Source organism: Enhydra lutris, unplaced genomic scaffold (assembly GCF_002288905.1).
Source record: "Enhydra lutris kenyoni isolate GAN:26980312 unplaced genomic scaffold, ASM228890v2 scaffoldscaffold13, whole genome shotgun sequence".
Classification (NCBI taxonomy): domain Eukaryota; kingdom Metazoa; phylum Chordata; class Mammalia; order Carnivora; family Mustelidae; genus Enhydra; species Enhydra lutris.
In genome coordinates this window covers 50,009,745-50,024,350 of record NW_019154097.1, presented here as the reverse complement: position 1 = coordinate 50,024,350, position 14,606 = coordinate 50,009,745, and the positions used below count along the sequence as shown (strand labels likewise).

The 14,606-nt window shown below is 44.9% G+C and overlaps 1 protein-coding gene across 4 annotated transcripts in view; it reads left to right on the top strand.

Moving 5' to 3' along the window:
- Positions 1-14,606, top strand: part of LOC111145545 (actin related protein 2/3 complex subunit 1A) — a 33,110-nt gene that overhangs the window by 16,187 nt on the left and 2,317 nt on the right. For 3 of the 4 annotated variants that reach the window (XM_022500461.1, XM_022500460.1, XM_022500462.1), the window contains 6 exons: positions 3,953-4,175; positions 6,404-6,511; positions 9,236-9,448; positions 11,717-11,792; positions 12,009-12,202; positions 14,502-14,592. In XM_022500461.1, coding sequence (XP_022356169.1) covers positions 3,953-4,175; positions 6,404-6,511; positions 9,236-9,448; positions 11,717-11,792; positions 12,009-12,202; positions 14,502-14,592 — 905 coding nt within the window. The remainder of the gene's footprint in view (positions 1-3,952; positions 4,176-6,403; positions 6,512-9,235; positions 9,449-11,716; positions 11,793-12,008; positions 12,203-14,501; positions 14,593-14,606) is intronic. The other variant, XM_022500463.1, reaches the window with a different exon arrangement.

Below are 14,606 nucleotides of genomic sequence, written 5' to 3'. Positions count from 1 at the left end.
CATTTTATTTATTTATTTGAGAGAGAGAGAGAGACAGTGAGAGAGAGCATGAGCGAGGAGAAGGTCAGAGGGAGAAGCAGACTCCCCGTGGAGCTGGGAGCCTGATGCGGGACTCAATCCCGGGACTCCAGGATCATGACCTGAGTTGAAGGCAGTCGCTTAACCAACTGAGCCACCCAGGCGCCCAGCTGGTTACATTTATAAGAGACACTTCCCTTCATCTACTGTTTGGCTACCTGGAGGTGTAGTTAGTATGGAAAAAAACCAGAATAGATGCTTGGTTCTCTTCCTTTGCCTTTAAAGCCTTCTGATGGAATTAAAATTTAAAAACATTTTTTGGGGTACCTGGGTGGCTCAGTGGGTTAAGCCTCTCCTCTGCCTTCAGCACAGGTCATGATCTCAGGGTCCTGGGATCAAGCCCCGCATTGGGCTCTCTGTTCAGCAGGGAGCCTGCTTCTCCCTCTCTCTCTGCCTGCCTCTCTGTCTACTTGTGATCTCTGTCTGTCAAATAAATAAATAAAATCTTTAAAAATATGTATAAAAAATACTTTGAAGCTGTGACTGTTTTTATAGCTTCCATGCTCAAATGAAAGATGTAGATACAGGAGTAGACTAGAATGATAAAGCAGAAGACGGTCCCTTCTGTTTTTTTAGAGTGTGGATCTGTTGACTTTTATTTTTTTTTTTTTAAGATTTTATTTATTTATTTGACAGAGAGAGATCACAAGTAGACAGAGAGGCAGGCAGAGAGAGGGAGGGAAGCAGGCTCCCCGCTGAGCAGAGAGCCCGACGCGGGACTTGATCCCAGGAACCTGAGATCACGACCCGAGCCGAAGGCAGCGGCCTAACCCACTGAGCCACCCAGGCGCCCGGATCTGTTGAATTTTTTTTTTTTTTTTTTTAAAGATTTTATTTATTTATTTGACAGAGAGAGATTACAAGTAGGCAGAGAGGCAGTCAGAGAGAGGAGGAAGCAGACTCCCTGCTGAGCAGAGAGCCGGATGTGGGGCTCGATCCCAGGACCCTGGGATCATGACCTGAGCTGAAGGCAGAGGCTTTAACCCACTGAGCCACCCAGGCGCCCCCGGATCTGTTGACTTTTAAAAGTGCCTCATGCTGGGGCACCTGGGTGGCTCAGTGGGTTAAAGCCTCTGCCTTCGGCTCAGGCCCTGATCCCAGGGTCCTGGGATCGAGCCCCGCATCGGGCTCTCTGCTTGGCAGGGAGCCTGCTTCCTCCTCTCTCTCTCTCTGCCTGCCTCTCTGCCTACTTGTAATCTCTGCCTGTCAAATAAATTTTAAAAAATCTTTAAAAAATAAATAAATAAATAAATAAATAAATAAATAAATAAATAGAAGTGCCTCATGCTTAAGCACCTCAGGAATTCTTATAAAACATTATGTGTTTAATGAGAATGGTGAGCATATGGAATAGGGTGAAATTTTAGATTGCCAAATCATCACAAAATCACCGAGCTTTCTCATTATAAGGCAATATTCTGGGTGTTAGGGGACATGTGTAACAAATACTGCAAACTTAGCAGCTTAAGCAAAGCACATTTATTATCTCAGTTTTTGTGGGTCAGGTGTCCAGGCATGACTTATTTAGCATCTTTGCTTAGGGTCTTGAAAGTTGTAATCTCGGTGTCAGCCAGGGATGAGTTCTCATCAGGGGCTTGACCAGGGAAGGATCCACTTCCAAGCTCCTTCAGGTTGTTGGGAGTAGAATTTCCTAGCAGCTGTTAAGATTTATGTAATATAATCTTGTCCACTAATGATGTACAACTAATAACCTTTCAAGCATCTCACTGGTGAGAAGCAAGTCGCAGGTCTTGTCACACCTATAGGGAGGGGACTTTCCTAGGGTTTGCCCACCATAGTAGTTTCAAAGACTTGCTTCTTATTGTCAAGAAGCTTGTAATCAAGAAAACAAGACATTCATAAAAATAACAATATTTTGCATCACACTTTGGGGAATTTATCATAGAGATCATTTTAACCAGAACAAAAAGGTATGTTCCTGATTGTTTTTTCCAGTGTTATCTATTTTAATAAATGATTGGAGACTGATGAAACATCCAACAATGGGATGTTTTGGGAAATTATTATGACAAGATCAATGTTCTAAAATAATGCATAACCAGTACTAATTTATAAAAAGGAGAAGAAGATGTTTGCCATAATATCAGTATCATTTTGGGGGAGAAATGTGTATGGATGTAAGAATGGGGGCAGGGCTTTATTTACTTCGTGCATGTCTCTTTGTGGCGTTTGTTTTTTGTGGGTTTTGCTTTTGTAGTTAAAAATAAAACCTAAAATCTAATAAAGAGGATTGCAAAAGTATCCTATAATGAATGGACTTGCAGTCAAAGTACACATCACTCAGAATACACTCCCCCATATCTTTTTCCCCTCAGTGGTATAAATAATTGAGCAGACTATTCCTGTAGGTGAAAGAATGAATGAACTCTTTGTACAACTGAAGTCACCGTCAATTATGACCAGGGGAAACTTTGATTTATATTCATCTTTTTCCATATGTTAATAATGATAATGATTCATTTTTAGGAAGATATCTGTAATAAGAATTTATTAGTTGGGACACTTGGGTGGCTCAGTCACTTAAGTGTCCGACTCTTGATCTCAGCTCAGGTCTTGACATCAGGGTTTGAGTTCAAGCCCCACATTGGAGCCCCAGCATGGAGCCTACTTTAAAAAAAAGTATTTGTTAATAACATTTCCATATGTTCAGTGTGGAATTATATTTATAGGAAATGTCTCATCGTATCACTATAAAATGACTGAGCTACAGCACATTTTACTCTTGATATATAACAAACTGATCTTGACTTTGGGATCCTTCACAGAGCCATCAGATAAGTAAAAGTCTGGTCAAATATGGAAAATAACCCATATAGGGGCACCCGGGTAGCTCAGTTCTTAAGTGTCTGCCTTTAGCTCAAGTCATGATCCTGGGGTCCTGGCATCGAGTCCCTGCTCAGCGGGAAACCTGCTTCTCCCTCTCCCACTCCCCCTGCTTGTGTTCCCTCTCTTCACTATGTCTTTCTCTGTCAAATAAATAAAAATAAAATCTTTTTTAAAAAAGGAAGAAGAACCCATACATACTTAGATCTCTTCCTAGTTTAGATGCAGAGATACTCAAGGACTCTTTGTAGAACCTGTAGCATATAGCAAAGGTATTTAGGTTAGTTTAAAGGACAGTGTGACCTTCAGAAGAATATATAATGAGTCACAATTCATATTTTTGCCTGCGTTTACTGAAGATTATTTTCAGTTACCCTGATGTTTTATTTAGATGTTACGTGACAGATTTTCAGTTAATATCATGGAGGGAGGTCTGTTAATGAATGCATAATGGTACTGTTAATCCCCCCAAAATCTAATTGAGATAAAAGAAAAAGGTCTTTATACCAGATAACTTTAGAAACCTATGAATGGAGCGCCTGGGTGGCTCAGTGGGTTAAGTCTCTGCCTTCAGCTCAGGTCATGATCTCAGGGTTCTAGGATGGAGCCCCACATCGGGCTCTCTTCTCAGCAGGGAGCCTGCTTCCCCCTCTCTCTGTGCCTGCCTCTCTGCCTACTTGTGCCCTCTGTCTCTCTGTCAAATACATAAATAAAATCTTTAAAAAAAGAAAGAAAGAAAGAAACCTGTGAATGGGTAGTAGAATGCCCCCGTTTAGTTTTGTAACCTCCACGATCATAAAACAGCTCTGTTCTGCCTGGCCTCAAGGAGGGTCCTGAGTTCCAGGACTTTGCAGAGAAACCTTGCGTTTGTGTGTGAGGTGAAGATCAGGACCATAGATGGGGGAAGGATGGGGTTGGGGAGGAAGATACCAAGCCCACATCTAGCCCTGCCATGGTGGCGCCCACCTGGCTGTTCCATGTCTCTGGTCAGTGGCCGGGCAAAGCACATGACACCACATCTCACTTGCAGGTATCGACTGGGCTCCCAAGAGTGACCGCATCGTCACTTGTGGGGCAGACCGCAATGCCTACGTCTGGAGTCAGAAAGATGGTGTCTGGAAGCCAACCCTGGTGATCCTGAGAATTAATCGTGCAGCAACTTTTGTCAAGTGGTCCCCGCTAGAGAACAAATTTGCTGTGGGAAGTGGAGCACGACTCATTTCTGTTTGTTACTTTGAGTCTGAAAATGACTGGTGAGCAATATCTGAGTATTTTTTATTTCTCTCTGTGGAATTATACATTTGGACCACTGCGTTCCTGGTGACTTCTTGAAGCACTGGGTGAAGGCTTGACTGTAACTTCAGTGGTTCCTCATCTGGGGATTTTTTTTTCCCCCTCTGAAGCTCTCTGTTCCCTCTGAGCAGTTTTCCTTCCTGTGTGCACGTTGAGTCAAATCTCACATTTCTCATGTCGATACAGACCTGTGGTCCTGTGTCCTGATCTCCTAACTGGCAGGTTCAATAGAATGCTCCCACTCCTCTCATTCGATGTCCAAATTGTCTTCTTACTCCTACAGGTGAATCGTAAACTTGAGAGATTCCCATAAGTGACCTGAGGGATAATTTTTTTCCCCCACTGTCTCTGTCTACTTAAAATATCTAAGAGTCCTACAGATAACATTGTGTTTCTTTAAAATTTGTTGGCTAACCAAATCTCTGTCTTAGTGTAATATTTTATTCATTAAACTGTTGGAGTAAAAATTGACCAGAATCTTGGAACTACAGTCTGCCTGTTGTACTTTCTAGATAAATTAATTGTAGCCGAGCCACTCAAAATATAGAGACTGATTTTATGGCGAAGTGACTCATTTTACCTAATCCTTCTTGCTTATTTTGATAAGAAAACGACTCGGCTCTGTGAGGCACGCGTTTACAAAGGATGGAAAATAGCCCTCATCGTGGAATCGTCATTCAGTGCGGATCTGGCAGTGTTTGTATTCGGACTAAAAATAGCAGAGCACACATTACTCTTTGTGTCAGTGTTACTGTTTGCTTTCTGCTGAGACAGTGAAAGGAACGGATTAGATTATGTTTTGTGAGATTTAGTGAAATTTCACAAATTTTGATTCTTTGGAAAGAAAGTCTGTGAATTTGCAGTAAGACTAAATTATGAATTTAAGAACTGTGTTTTTCTTTCAAGTGTGTATAAAAATAAGCCTAACGAAGCACTGCCTGCCAAAAATCATTTTAGGGGAGGACTCACTGTAATGGATAGATAAAAACTTTCCTTCCTAGGTAATGTTCAACCTCAGAGTTTGCTCACATTTTTTTTCATTGAAAAATAGTCTCAAATATAGATAGATTGGGCTGTTCTGTAGTACAAGGTATTGTCACTTGAACAAGCTGTGTGTTCAGGGGAGTTTCTCAGCTGTAGAACAACATTTCACTGGAGTGATGTGAATAAAACAATCTCTAAAAGCCTCTAAAATAACCGCATTATAAGCAAGTCAGAATACTGTCTGTTTTTCAGAAGGAAATTTTTTAGATAGGTTCCTAAGAGAAAGATTCTGTGGAAGAGTAATTTGGCATTCAAGGGTGGGCGTTCAGCTTGATATTAAGTTTCTCAGCTCTTTTTTTTTTTTTAAGATTTTATTTATTTATTTGACAGACAGAGATCACATGTAGGCAGAGAGGAAGGCAGAGAGAGAGAGAGGAGGAAGCAGGCTCCCCACTGAGAAGAGAACCTGATGCGGGGCTCGATCCCAGGACCCTAGGATCATGACCTGAGCCGAAGGCAGAGGCTTTAACCCACTGAGCCACCCAGGCGCCCCACAGTCTCTCGGCTCTTAAACAGCACAGCGTGATTGGTTTTTAAGCAGCAGTTTAGGGGCAGAAATTGAATTAGCAAAGCCAGAATAATGACTGATCTCAGACATAAATAAACTTTTCGAGTGGAGTTAGAGAATTAGTTAGAACCTCTAACAGGAGATTGTAATTTTCTTGGTTGTGATTTTTCTGGAAAAAAAATACATAAATACTAATACTAATTTGCTGCTTCACAGAGATGTAGAAAGGAAATTGAGCTATTTTGCCAGCCAAACTTAACCCAAAATGAAATAACAGGTCACTGAGTATTTGTAATAAAAATTTAAGTAATTTCAAACCCCAGATTTTATTTTAAAGATTAAAGTCAGGTGTAATCTGAAACTCTGTGGGCAGTATCCAGAGTTCATCTGTAAATATAGTTACTCATGGGGATCCCCTCGTTGCCAGAAGGCTCAGAACTGACTACTGTGATAAGAGAACGTCGAGGCCTAAAAGAACAGAAAGGACTATTTATGGCTCTTCTTCCTCTCTCTGTTCCTCTCCTTGGCAGAGGACCTGGTCTCCACATGGGTATCACCTGACACACCTTTGTGAGGCCCTGTGGGAACTATTGCTCGATGTGTGAATAAACTGAAATGGATTTTCTCCCTTTGTAGGTGGGTAAGCAAGCACATTAAAAAGCCTATTCGCTCCACGGTCCTCAGCTTGGATTGGCATCCCAACAACGTCTTGCTGGCCGCAGGATCCTGCGATTTCAAATGCAGGTGGGAACCAACGAGAACTGGTAGAATTGATCCGTTCCTTGTTCGTCTTCCAGATATTTTTCAGGTTCCTCTTCTTTGCAAGGTACTGTGCTAAGCCCCATGAGGGACTCAGAGGTGGAAGGAGCTTGTGATCTAGGAAAGCGAACACAGAAGTCTCAGGAGGTGGGGAGTGGACTTGGAGGTGCAGGAGGAATGGGGCGCACAGGTGGGGCTGGGGAGGTTTTCCGTAGGCAGAACATCGTGTTTGGAGCAGAGGTGTAGTGGCCCTTGGACTACGGTGTTATTTCTCATTTCATAACCCAGGCAGAGACTCATCAAATTCCAGGCTGAAGCTGAGATGAACAAGACAGCTGAAAGTGCTCTGCTGAGCTATTACTATGTTCTTCCTTTTCGGTTCAGGCTTATTTGTTGTTAGCATGAGACTGGAAGAAACACAGGCGCTTTGCTAAGAGCTTTAAGGATCATACAGTGTAATTGCTTTTTACAGTTATTCTTTACCAAGAAGGCTTTTTTTCCCTTAGCCAAAAGAAAAGCATATAAATGTTACTTCACATTGACAGTATGGTGGGTTGGGAAATGGGTTGCATCTTTCTTTAGTAGGCTATTTGGAGAATTTCCAGAAAACCTGGCTAGTGATTTATATCCAAGAATATCCAAGGGTTTGTGGGGTTTTTTGGCTTTTTTTTTTTTTTTTTTTTTAAGATGTGTGTGGGAATTTGCATGTGGGGATACAGCAGCGTCAAGGCACTCTTTGGAAAAAGATTGGTTCTTCTGCTTAAGAACCAGTAGGGCTCCTGGGTGGCTCAGCAGTTTGAGCTTCTGCCTTTGGCTCAGGTCATGATCTCCAGGGTCCTGGGATCGAGCCCCACATCGGGCTCTCTGCTCCGTGAGGCGCCTGCTTCCCCCTCTCTCTCTGCCTGCCTTTCTGCCCACTTGTGATCTCTGACTGTCAAATAAATAAAAATTTTTTAAAATCTTTAAAAAAAAAAAAGAACCAGTGTAATGGCATAGACATTCTTTAGGAGAATTCAGGAGTTTTATTGTCTGATATGTTACCCAGAGTCATTCTGATTCCCTTGAAGAATGGAACTGAATGATCCGTACTGCTTGAATTATTAGACTGTGTCTACAAAATCTGGTTATGAAAATAGGTTGCTAATTCTCTTGATAGTACTGATTTACAGAAATGAACTTCACTTTGACCTGTGGTCCTGTGTCCTGTTCAATTCACGCTCTCAAGTTCACGAATGAGAACCGCCCGTTCTGTGCCAGCCTCTGAGGAGAGCAGTGGCCGTTGTGATGCTGACTTAAGGCCCAGGGTTCTGAGACTCATAAACACAGAGGACAGACTGATGGGTGCCAGAGAGACGGAGGGTTAAGGGGATGGGCAAAATGAGTGAAGAGGAGTGGGAGGTACAGGCTTCCAGTGACAGAGTAAGTCACAAGGATGACGTGGAACATAGGGACATGGCCAGAACCTCGTACACTGACAGATGGTAGCTACACTTGCAGCGAGTGTGGCGTAAGGGGTAGAGAAATTGAATCACTATGCTGTACACCTGAAACTCAGGTAATACTGTGTGTCACCTGTGTTCAAATGCAAAAAAGTGAAGCCCAGAGATTCCAAGGTCATGTCCTCTAACATAACTCCCTGTGCCCCTCCCCTCTCCAGAGCTGCTGCTGTCATTGTTATTTCAGGGCAAATGTCTCAGGTCATTTTAGGGAGTCCTTAGGTCCAGAGGTTCTTGAGAGAAGCTCCAGGAAGTAGAATTAGTGGTGCATTCCCAGCCGCTCTTTCTCCCTCCCTTTTCCGGATTCTGCATCCAAACCTCCTCATACACAGCTTCTTGGAATTCAAGAGGGAGAGACTGCTGACAGCCGGCCGTAAAGGAGACCCTCCTTCACCCCAGACCTGTCACAAAGACTGGACAGTGAGCCCTGACAGCATGATGGCCTGAGCGAGAGCCTGCCCACTCTCACTGGCTTCCCTTGGCTTCCTCTTTGGATGTCCCTTCGTTTAAATGGGTTAATGCCATCGGTTTATTGCAGTGTGGCACATGGTTTCTTCACTGTTTGGCATGTGGGCTTCCTGGAATACTGTGTTGAAAATGATAGTGAAGGAGACAGGAAAGAATGCTGCGCTCACTTAGCAAGGTCAGCCGCATGCAAGGGAGGGGCAGGACAGCTAGATCCTCCCCCAGAACATGTGCTCAGGGAGAGGACTTTTGTCCTTCTTTTAGAACTTCTAGAACTGCACCCCTAGAGCACCATAGGTCTCCTCGTGTACCCTCCGATTGAGTGCATTTGGCCAGACTCAGATGGGCCAGCAGGCAGCCCTTAGAACCAAGTCTTAATGGAGCGCCTGGGTGGCTCAGTGGGTTAAGCCTCTGCCTTCAGCTCAGGTCATGGTCTCAGGGTCCTGGGATCGAGCCCCGCATCAGGTTCTCTGCTTGGCGGGAAGTCTGCTTCCCCCTCTCTCTCTGCCTGCCTCTTTGCCTACTTGTGATCTCTCTCTGTCTGTGTCAAGTAAATAAATAAAACCCTTAAAAAAAAAAAAAAAAAGAACCAAGTCTTAAGAGATTTGTGGATGTGAATTTGTCATGTTTTGCTTTTCAAGGCTCCGTCTCTGCATTCTGAGACACCTTACAGCAGCTGCCCGTGGCCTGTCTCTGTATACATAAATTTTCATTGACTTTTTCCTTCTTTCCTGCCCCTAAACTGTAGAGTGTTTTCTGCCTACATTAAAGAAGTGGATGAAAAGCCAGCCAGTACGCCCTGGGGCAGCAAGATGCCTTTTGGTCAGCTGATGTCAGAGTTTGGGGGCAGTGGCACCGGTGGCTGGGTGCATGGGGTCAGCTTCTCTGCCAGCGGGAGCCGCCTGGCCTGGGTCAGCCACGACAGCACCGTATCCGTTGCTGACGCCTCAAAAAGCGTGCAGTGAGTATTTGCCTTTCGCTTGGGGTTAGGGAGCGGTTTGGGGTCTCTCACCAGCTGGGCTAAGGCCGTCCTTCCCTGGGGGTAAGCGCAGGATGTGAGCTTAAGAATGTGGCCCAGAACTGCAGGGCCGCCTTTAAAGTCACTGACACACATTCAGATTGTCCATTTGGGGAAATTTTTTAAAGAGTTAGAGCTCAGGGGCGCCTGGGTGGCTCAGTGGGTTAAAGCCTCTGCCTTCGGCTCAGGTCATGATTCCGGGGTCCTGGGATCGAGCCCCGCATCAGGCTCTCTGCTTGGCAGGGAACCTGCTTCTTCCTCTCTCTCTGCCTGCCTCTCTGCCTACTTGTGATCTCTGTCTGTCAAATAAATAAATCTTTAAAAAAAGAGAGAGAGCTCACTTCCAGAAACACTTCTTCATGGAGGTGGTGCGGTGGTTTCTTTGAGGGACGCTCCTGGTTTGCTGCTAATGAGAATTCCTTCAGATTGTCAATTTGGTCTGTTAGTGTGACTCCCTCACAGCAGGTCCCTGTCATCCAGCAGTCGAGTAGGAGATAAAGTTCTTACTGTGTGTAGTCAGTGAGCAGTGACTCCATTGATTTGGAATTCCATTCAGTAATACTTAAAACCCTGATACCAGTTCCTCTGGAGTATGCCAGAAGAACTCGAATTGCAATGACTCATTTGTGAGGGAGGCACCCGGACAGCATTCAAAGAGCACAAGGCATCTTGTCACACGTCAGGAATTTTTTTTTTTTTTTTTTTTAAACACGTCAGAATTTATATCTGCTCATCATAGGCTGGAGGAAGAGAGATGATGATTGAAATTCTTTCCCTTTAATAGGAATCTTTGTTCTCTCCTGGTGAATCCTTTTCCATTGGCAGCTAAAGGTTATGCACCTTAAAAGGTTTCCTAACTTGTCAACCTGTGTGCTGAGAACCGGTCACATCAGGTGTCTCTGCCTCCCTCTGCCTCACAGTGACAACAAAGTGACATGTCAGAGATGATATTTTCCTGCTAACTGGATTGAGTTGGGTTTATTCTATTTACTTTTTTTTAACATCATAATAAATGGTGTAATCTTCCAGATTTCTGTACACGTATAGGCACTTAACATATCATTTCATTTTGAACACAAATGGGATTATGCTGTATATTTTGTACAGTAATTTGTTTTCTGTCATTCAGTTTTGATGTCATGGTTATTTGATTTGGATATAACTCATTATAATGCATAATAAGCTCGTAGCATATGCTTATTACAGCCTCCGTCTGCCCTCATAGTGATTTATGATTTGGCTTTTCTGGTCCTGCAAGTCAGATCATATCCTCTATGCTTCCCCTTCTCAAACATAAATATTTCATGTAGTAGGAGCCAAGTGTACTATATAGTAAGGCCTTAAAATGAGGTGGTAGGCCTTTAATTAAATTCCAGTGGTATTGGGGTATGGGTGGGTGGGGGTGGGCTCCCCTGAGACAGTTTTCAAAATGCATCATCTTCTACATGAAGTTCTGTGATCCTAATTCATCAGCCACCATGTTTGCCTGCCATGTGTGTGTCACCTCTTGGCCAGGTGCTGCCAGATAACTTACTAAGTATACGGGTACACACACACGTCCCCCAGCCCTTTTGTGTGGGAGCTCCTGGCAAGCCAAGATGCATATTCATTGGTGGCCCCAGTTCCTCCCCCAGAGCCTGGCAGAGAAGGGAAGAGACTCTCCTCGATGTGTGTGCCCACCCTCTGGGAGCCCACAGTGAGCACGGGCAAGGAGAGAAGGAGGGACAACGCATTCAGTCACGAGTGACCGTGTGCCCAGACATTGCTAGGTGGTTGGAGGAAGAAGCCACTTCAGGCTGAAGAGGTCCAGGAAAGCTTCCTGGAGATGATCAGATGAGCTGAGTGTCAGAGACCAGGGTGGATTTTGATGGACAAGCAAGAAACAGCATGTTCACAAAGGGTGTGGGGAGCAAAGGCAGAGCCGGGAAAGAAGGAGGACCCACTGGGGACTAGTTTGTCATGAGTGGGGGGCCTCAGAAGCAAGTGGGGCGTGGGCCAGAGAGGGCCAAAGGCCTCTGTTTCTACAGTGACCCCAGGGCCGTGTCATGCTTGGGATTCCCCAAAGTCCAGGTCATGGGGCTCCTTGTAGGCATAAGTGTTCATTTGTACCGCACAAGCCCCTGTGAAAATGGGTCCTTTTCATCTGCTGTGTCTATAAAGAAGCTGCGCGGTCTGTTCCCATCTCAGTTTAACAATTGTTCTTGTGTTCAGGGTCTCAACTCTGAAAACAGAGTTCCTGCCCCTCCTGAGTGTGTCATTTGTCTCAGAGAATAGCGTTGTAGCTGCGGTAAGTAATTTTCCATTCTCCCTTGTAGTACACTGTGTTTAGTTCTCCAGAACAGGAGCAGTGCGTGCTCTGTGACTGCGCACTGGCGTGAACCAGAACAGCCTTTTAGATTAGCCAGCCTTGCAGAGTGAGAGATGCCCCTGGTGTGCACGTTCTGCCCAGGGGTCGGTGGGTGGGCAGCGTACGCCCCGGCTCCTGACTGAGACCTCGTTTCAGGGCCATGACTGCTGCCCAATGCTCTTTAACTACGATGACCGTGGCTGCTTGACCTTCGTCTCCAAATTAGACATTCCAAAACAGAGCATTCAGCGCAACATGTCTGCCATGGAACGCTTCCGCAACATGGACAAGAGGGCCACGACCGAGGACCGCAACACAGCCTTGGAGACGCTGCACCAGAATAGCATCACGTACGTGCCGCCCCGCTGCCTGGGGCCCCCGGAAGACACCTGTAGCCAGGGCCCTGACCACAGGGAGAAGTGTTTGGTGACGAGGGTGACGAGGCTGCCCGTCTTCCTCTGCTTGTTTCCTGACTGGGTCCCTGGGCAAGTTGTGTGCGTTGTGTGCCCACACGTTGCTTCAGGAGCAGGAGCAGAGGGAATTCTGTAGCTCCCCGACTGCGGGCTCTTACTCAGCTTGGGACAGAGTGAGCCGCCCCCACCTAGGCATTCTGTCCTTTGAGGTGTGGCTGGTACTTGGCATCCCCTGTGAGTAGCACTGAGCCTCCCTGGCGACAGTGAGCTGGTGTGTCTGTCGGTGGAGCCTCTGCTAGGGCTTGCTTTCTCCAACCCTGACTGAGAACAAAAGGAGACCTTCCTAAGTGTTATGGTCCCCTGGCAGTGAACGTATGATGGGAAGGCTAGTTATACGCTGCTTAAAAAGGTAATTCCAGGGCCGCCTGGGTGGCTCAGTGGGTTAAAGCCTCTGCCTTCGGCTCAGGTCAGATCCCAGGGTCTTGGGATCGAGTCCCGCATCGGGCTCTCTGCTCAGCGGGGAGCCTGCTTCCTCCTCTTTCTCTCTCTCTGCCTACCTCTCTGCCTGCTTGTGATCTCTCTCTGTCAAATAAATAAATAAAATCTTAAAAAAATAATAATAATTCCAGCTGTGATTTCAACCGTGGATTTCAAGTAATATATACCAGTAAGAAGATCGTTTAACTAAATGGAATTCTTTGATATCATATGGCCAAACCAAGGAGTTTCTTGACTTTAGTTTTTCGTCAGGTGCCTATGAACTGTTTGTTTTTTTCCCCCCCAGAAAGCTTGTTTTTTTCCTAAATCTAGAGGAGAGATGTAGTCTGTTCTTGATATTTTCACTGACAGTGGTCAGAGTTTAGGTCCCATAAGATTTTCTCTTTTTTACTGACCTTTTGTGTTGAGAGACTTTCATTGTGGTGATGATGGCGGGAACAAGGATGGAAATCTCTAGATTTGCCTTTGAGAGAATTTTTGAACGCAGGTCGTGCTTGTCATGTTCAGTGGAGTGGGCCACTGGATTTAAAATAGGCCGAAATGTCTGTGCTCTACTGGAAAGTAATAACTTGAAGGCATAGGAAGTCTTTTCATGCTTCAAGTTTCTTTGTCTTGAATGACTTTCAAAATTATTTATTGTGAATTTCTCTGAAGCTTCTCTGTAGACTGCGTATCAGGAAGGAAACAGCTCTCATTCCGTCTTCCAGAGTTTCTGGTTAAAAATAAAAAGGCTTGCAGATTGGCATATTTGCCTTTATTTGCAGTTATTAAGTTCTCTTTGCCCTTAAGCAAAAGGTCAGCAAACTTTTCCTGTAAGAAACCAGAGAGTAAATATTTTTGGCTCTGAGCCAGTCTCTGTCACAACTACCGACATCCGTGATGACGTGTAAGCCCTTGGCAATACATATGTAAATGCGCGTGGGTGTTTCAGTAAAAGCTTACGGACACTGAAATTTGAATTTCCACATAATTTTCACATAACAGAATAATAGTCTTAATTTTTTTGTGTGACCATCTAAAATCATTAAAGCTATTCTTAGGTCACAGGCTGCATAGAAACAGGCCACGTGTGCCATAGGTTTGCCATCTCCCTCTCTAGAGGGAATGTTCTAGACATTTCAGAGGAGAAAGGAAAATTACTCTCTGAGCTATGGAATTTTCTCGAAAGTTTTTCAGATACTTAGGCTGAGACAAGTTGTTTCATTCATCTGTTCCTCCGCGCTGCCTGCTTGGACTCTTGTGGTGTGCCTGCGTGTTGCTCACATTTACAATGGTTCATTTCAAATGCGGGGTGAGAGCTTGACTTTCAGGCCCTGCTTGTCTCGGAGGGCGATTTGGGGGTTTTTGTTTGGAGCCGGCTGGGTTTCAGTCATGCTTCACCCCGCCTCGGGTTTGTTTTTGTTTTTAATTGTTTCCATTCTCGTCATTGCTGTGGTCCTGCCTACGCTCTGCTCCCAGACGGTGTGCGCGCTGCGTGACCTGGCTTGTCCTGCCTCTCCACGTCCCAGCAGTCAATCCACCTTCCTGCCTTTTCAGTCTTGGCTTTTCTGGACATCCGGTAGTGAGATGCATTTCAGTATTTTCTGCATCAGATTGCTGTAGCCAATATCAATGGGCAACTTAATACTGAGGAATTGGGGAATTTGTTGCCTTAAAGTGCCCATATGCCATTTAGTCGGGAAGGTTGGGGCCTGCTCCCCCCACATACCTGACAGTCTCTCTTTTTGCTTTTTTTCAGTCAAGTGTCTATTTATGAAGTGGACAAGCAAGATTGTCGCAAATTTTGCACTACTGGCATCGATGGAGCCATGACAATTTGGGATTTCAAGGTATTTTCTACTTT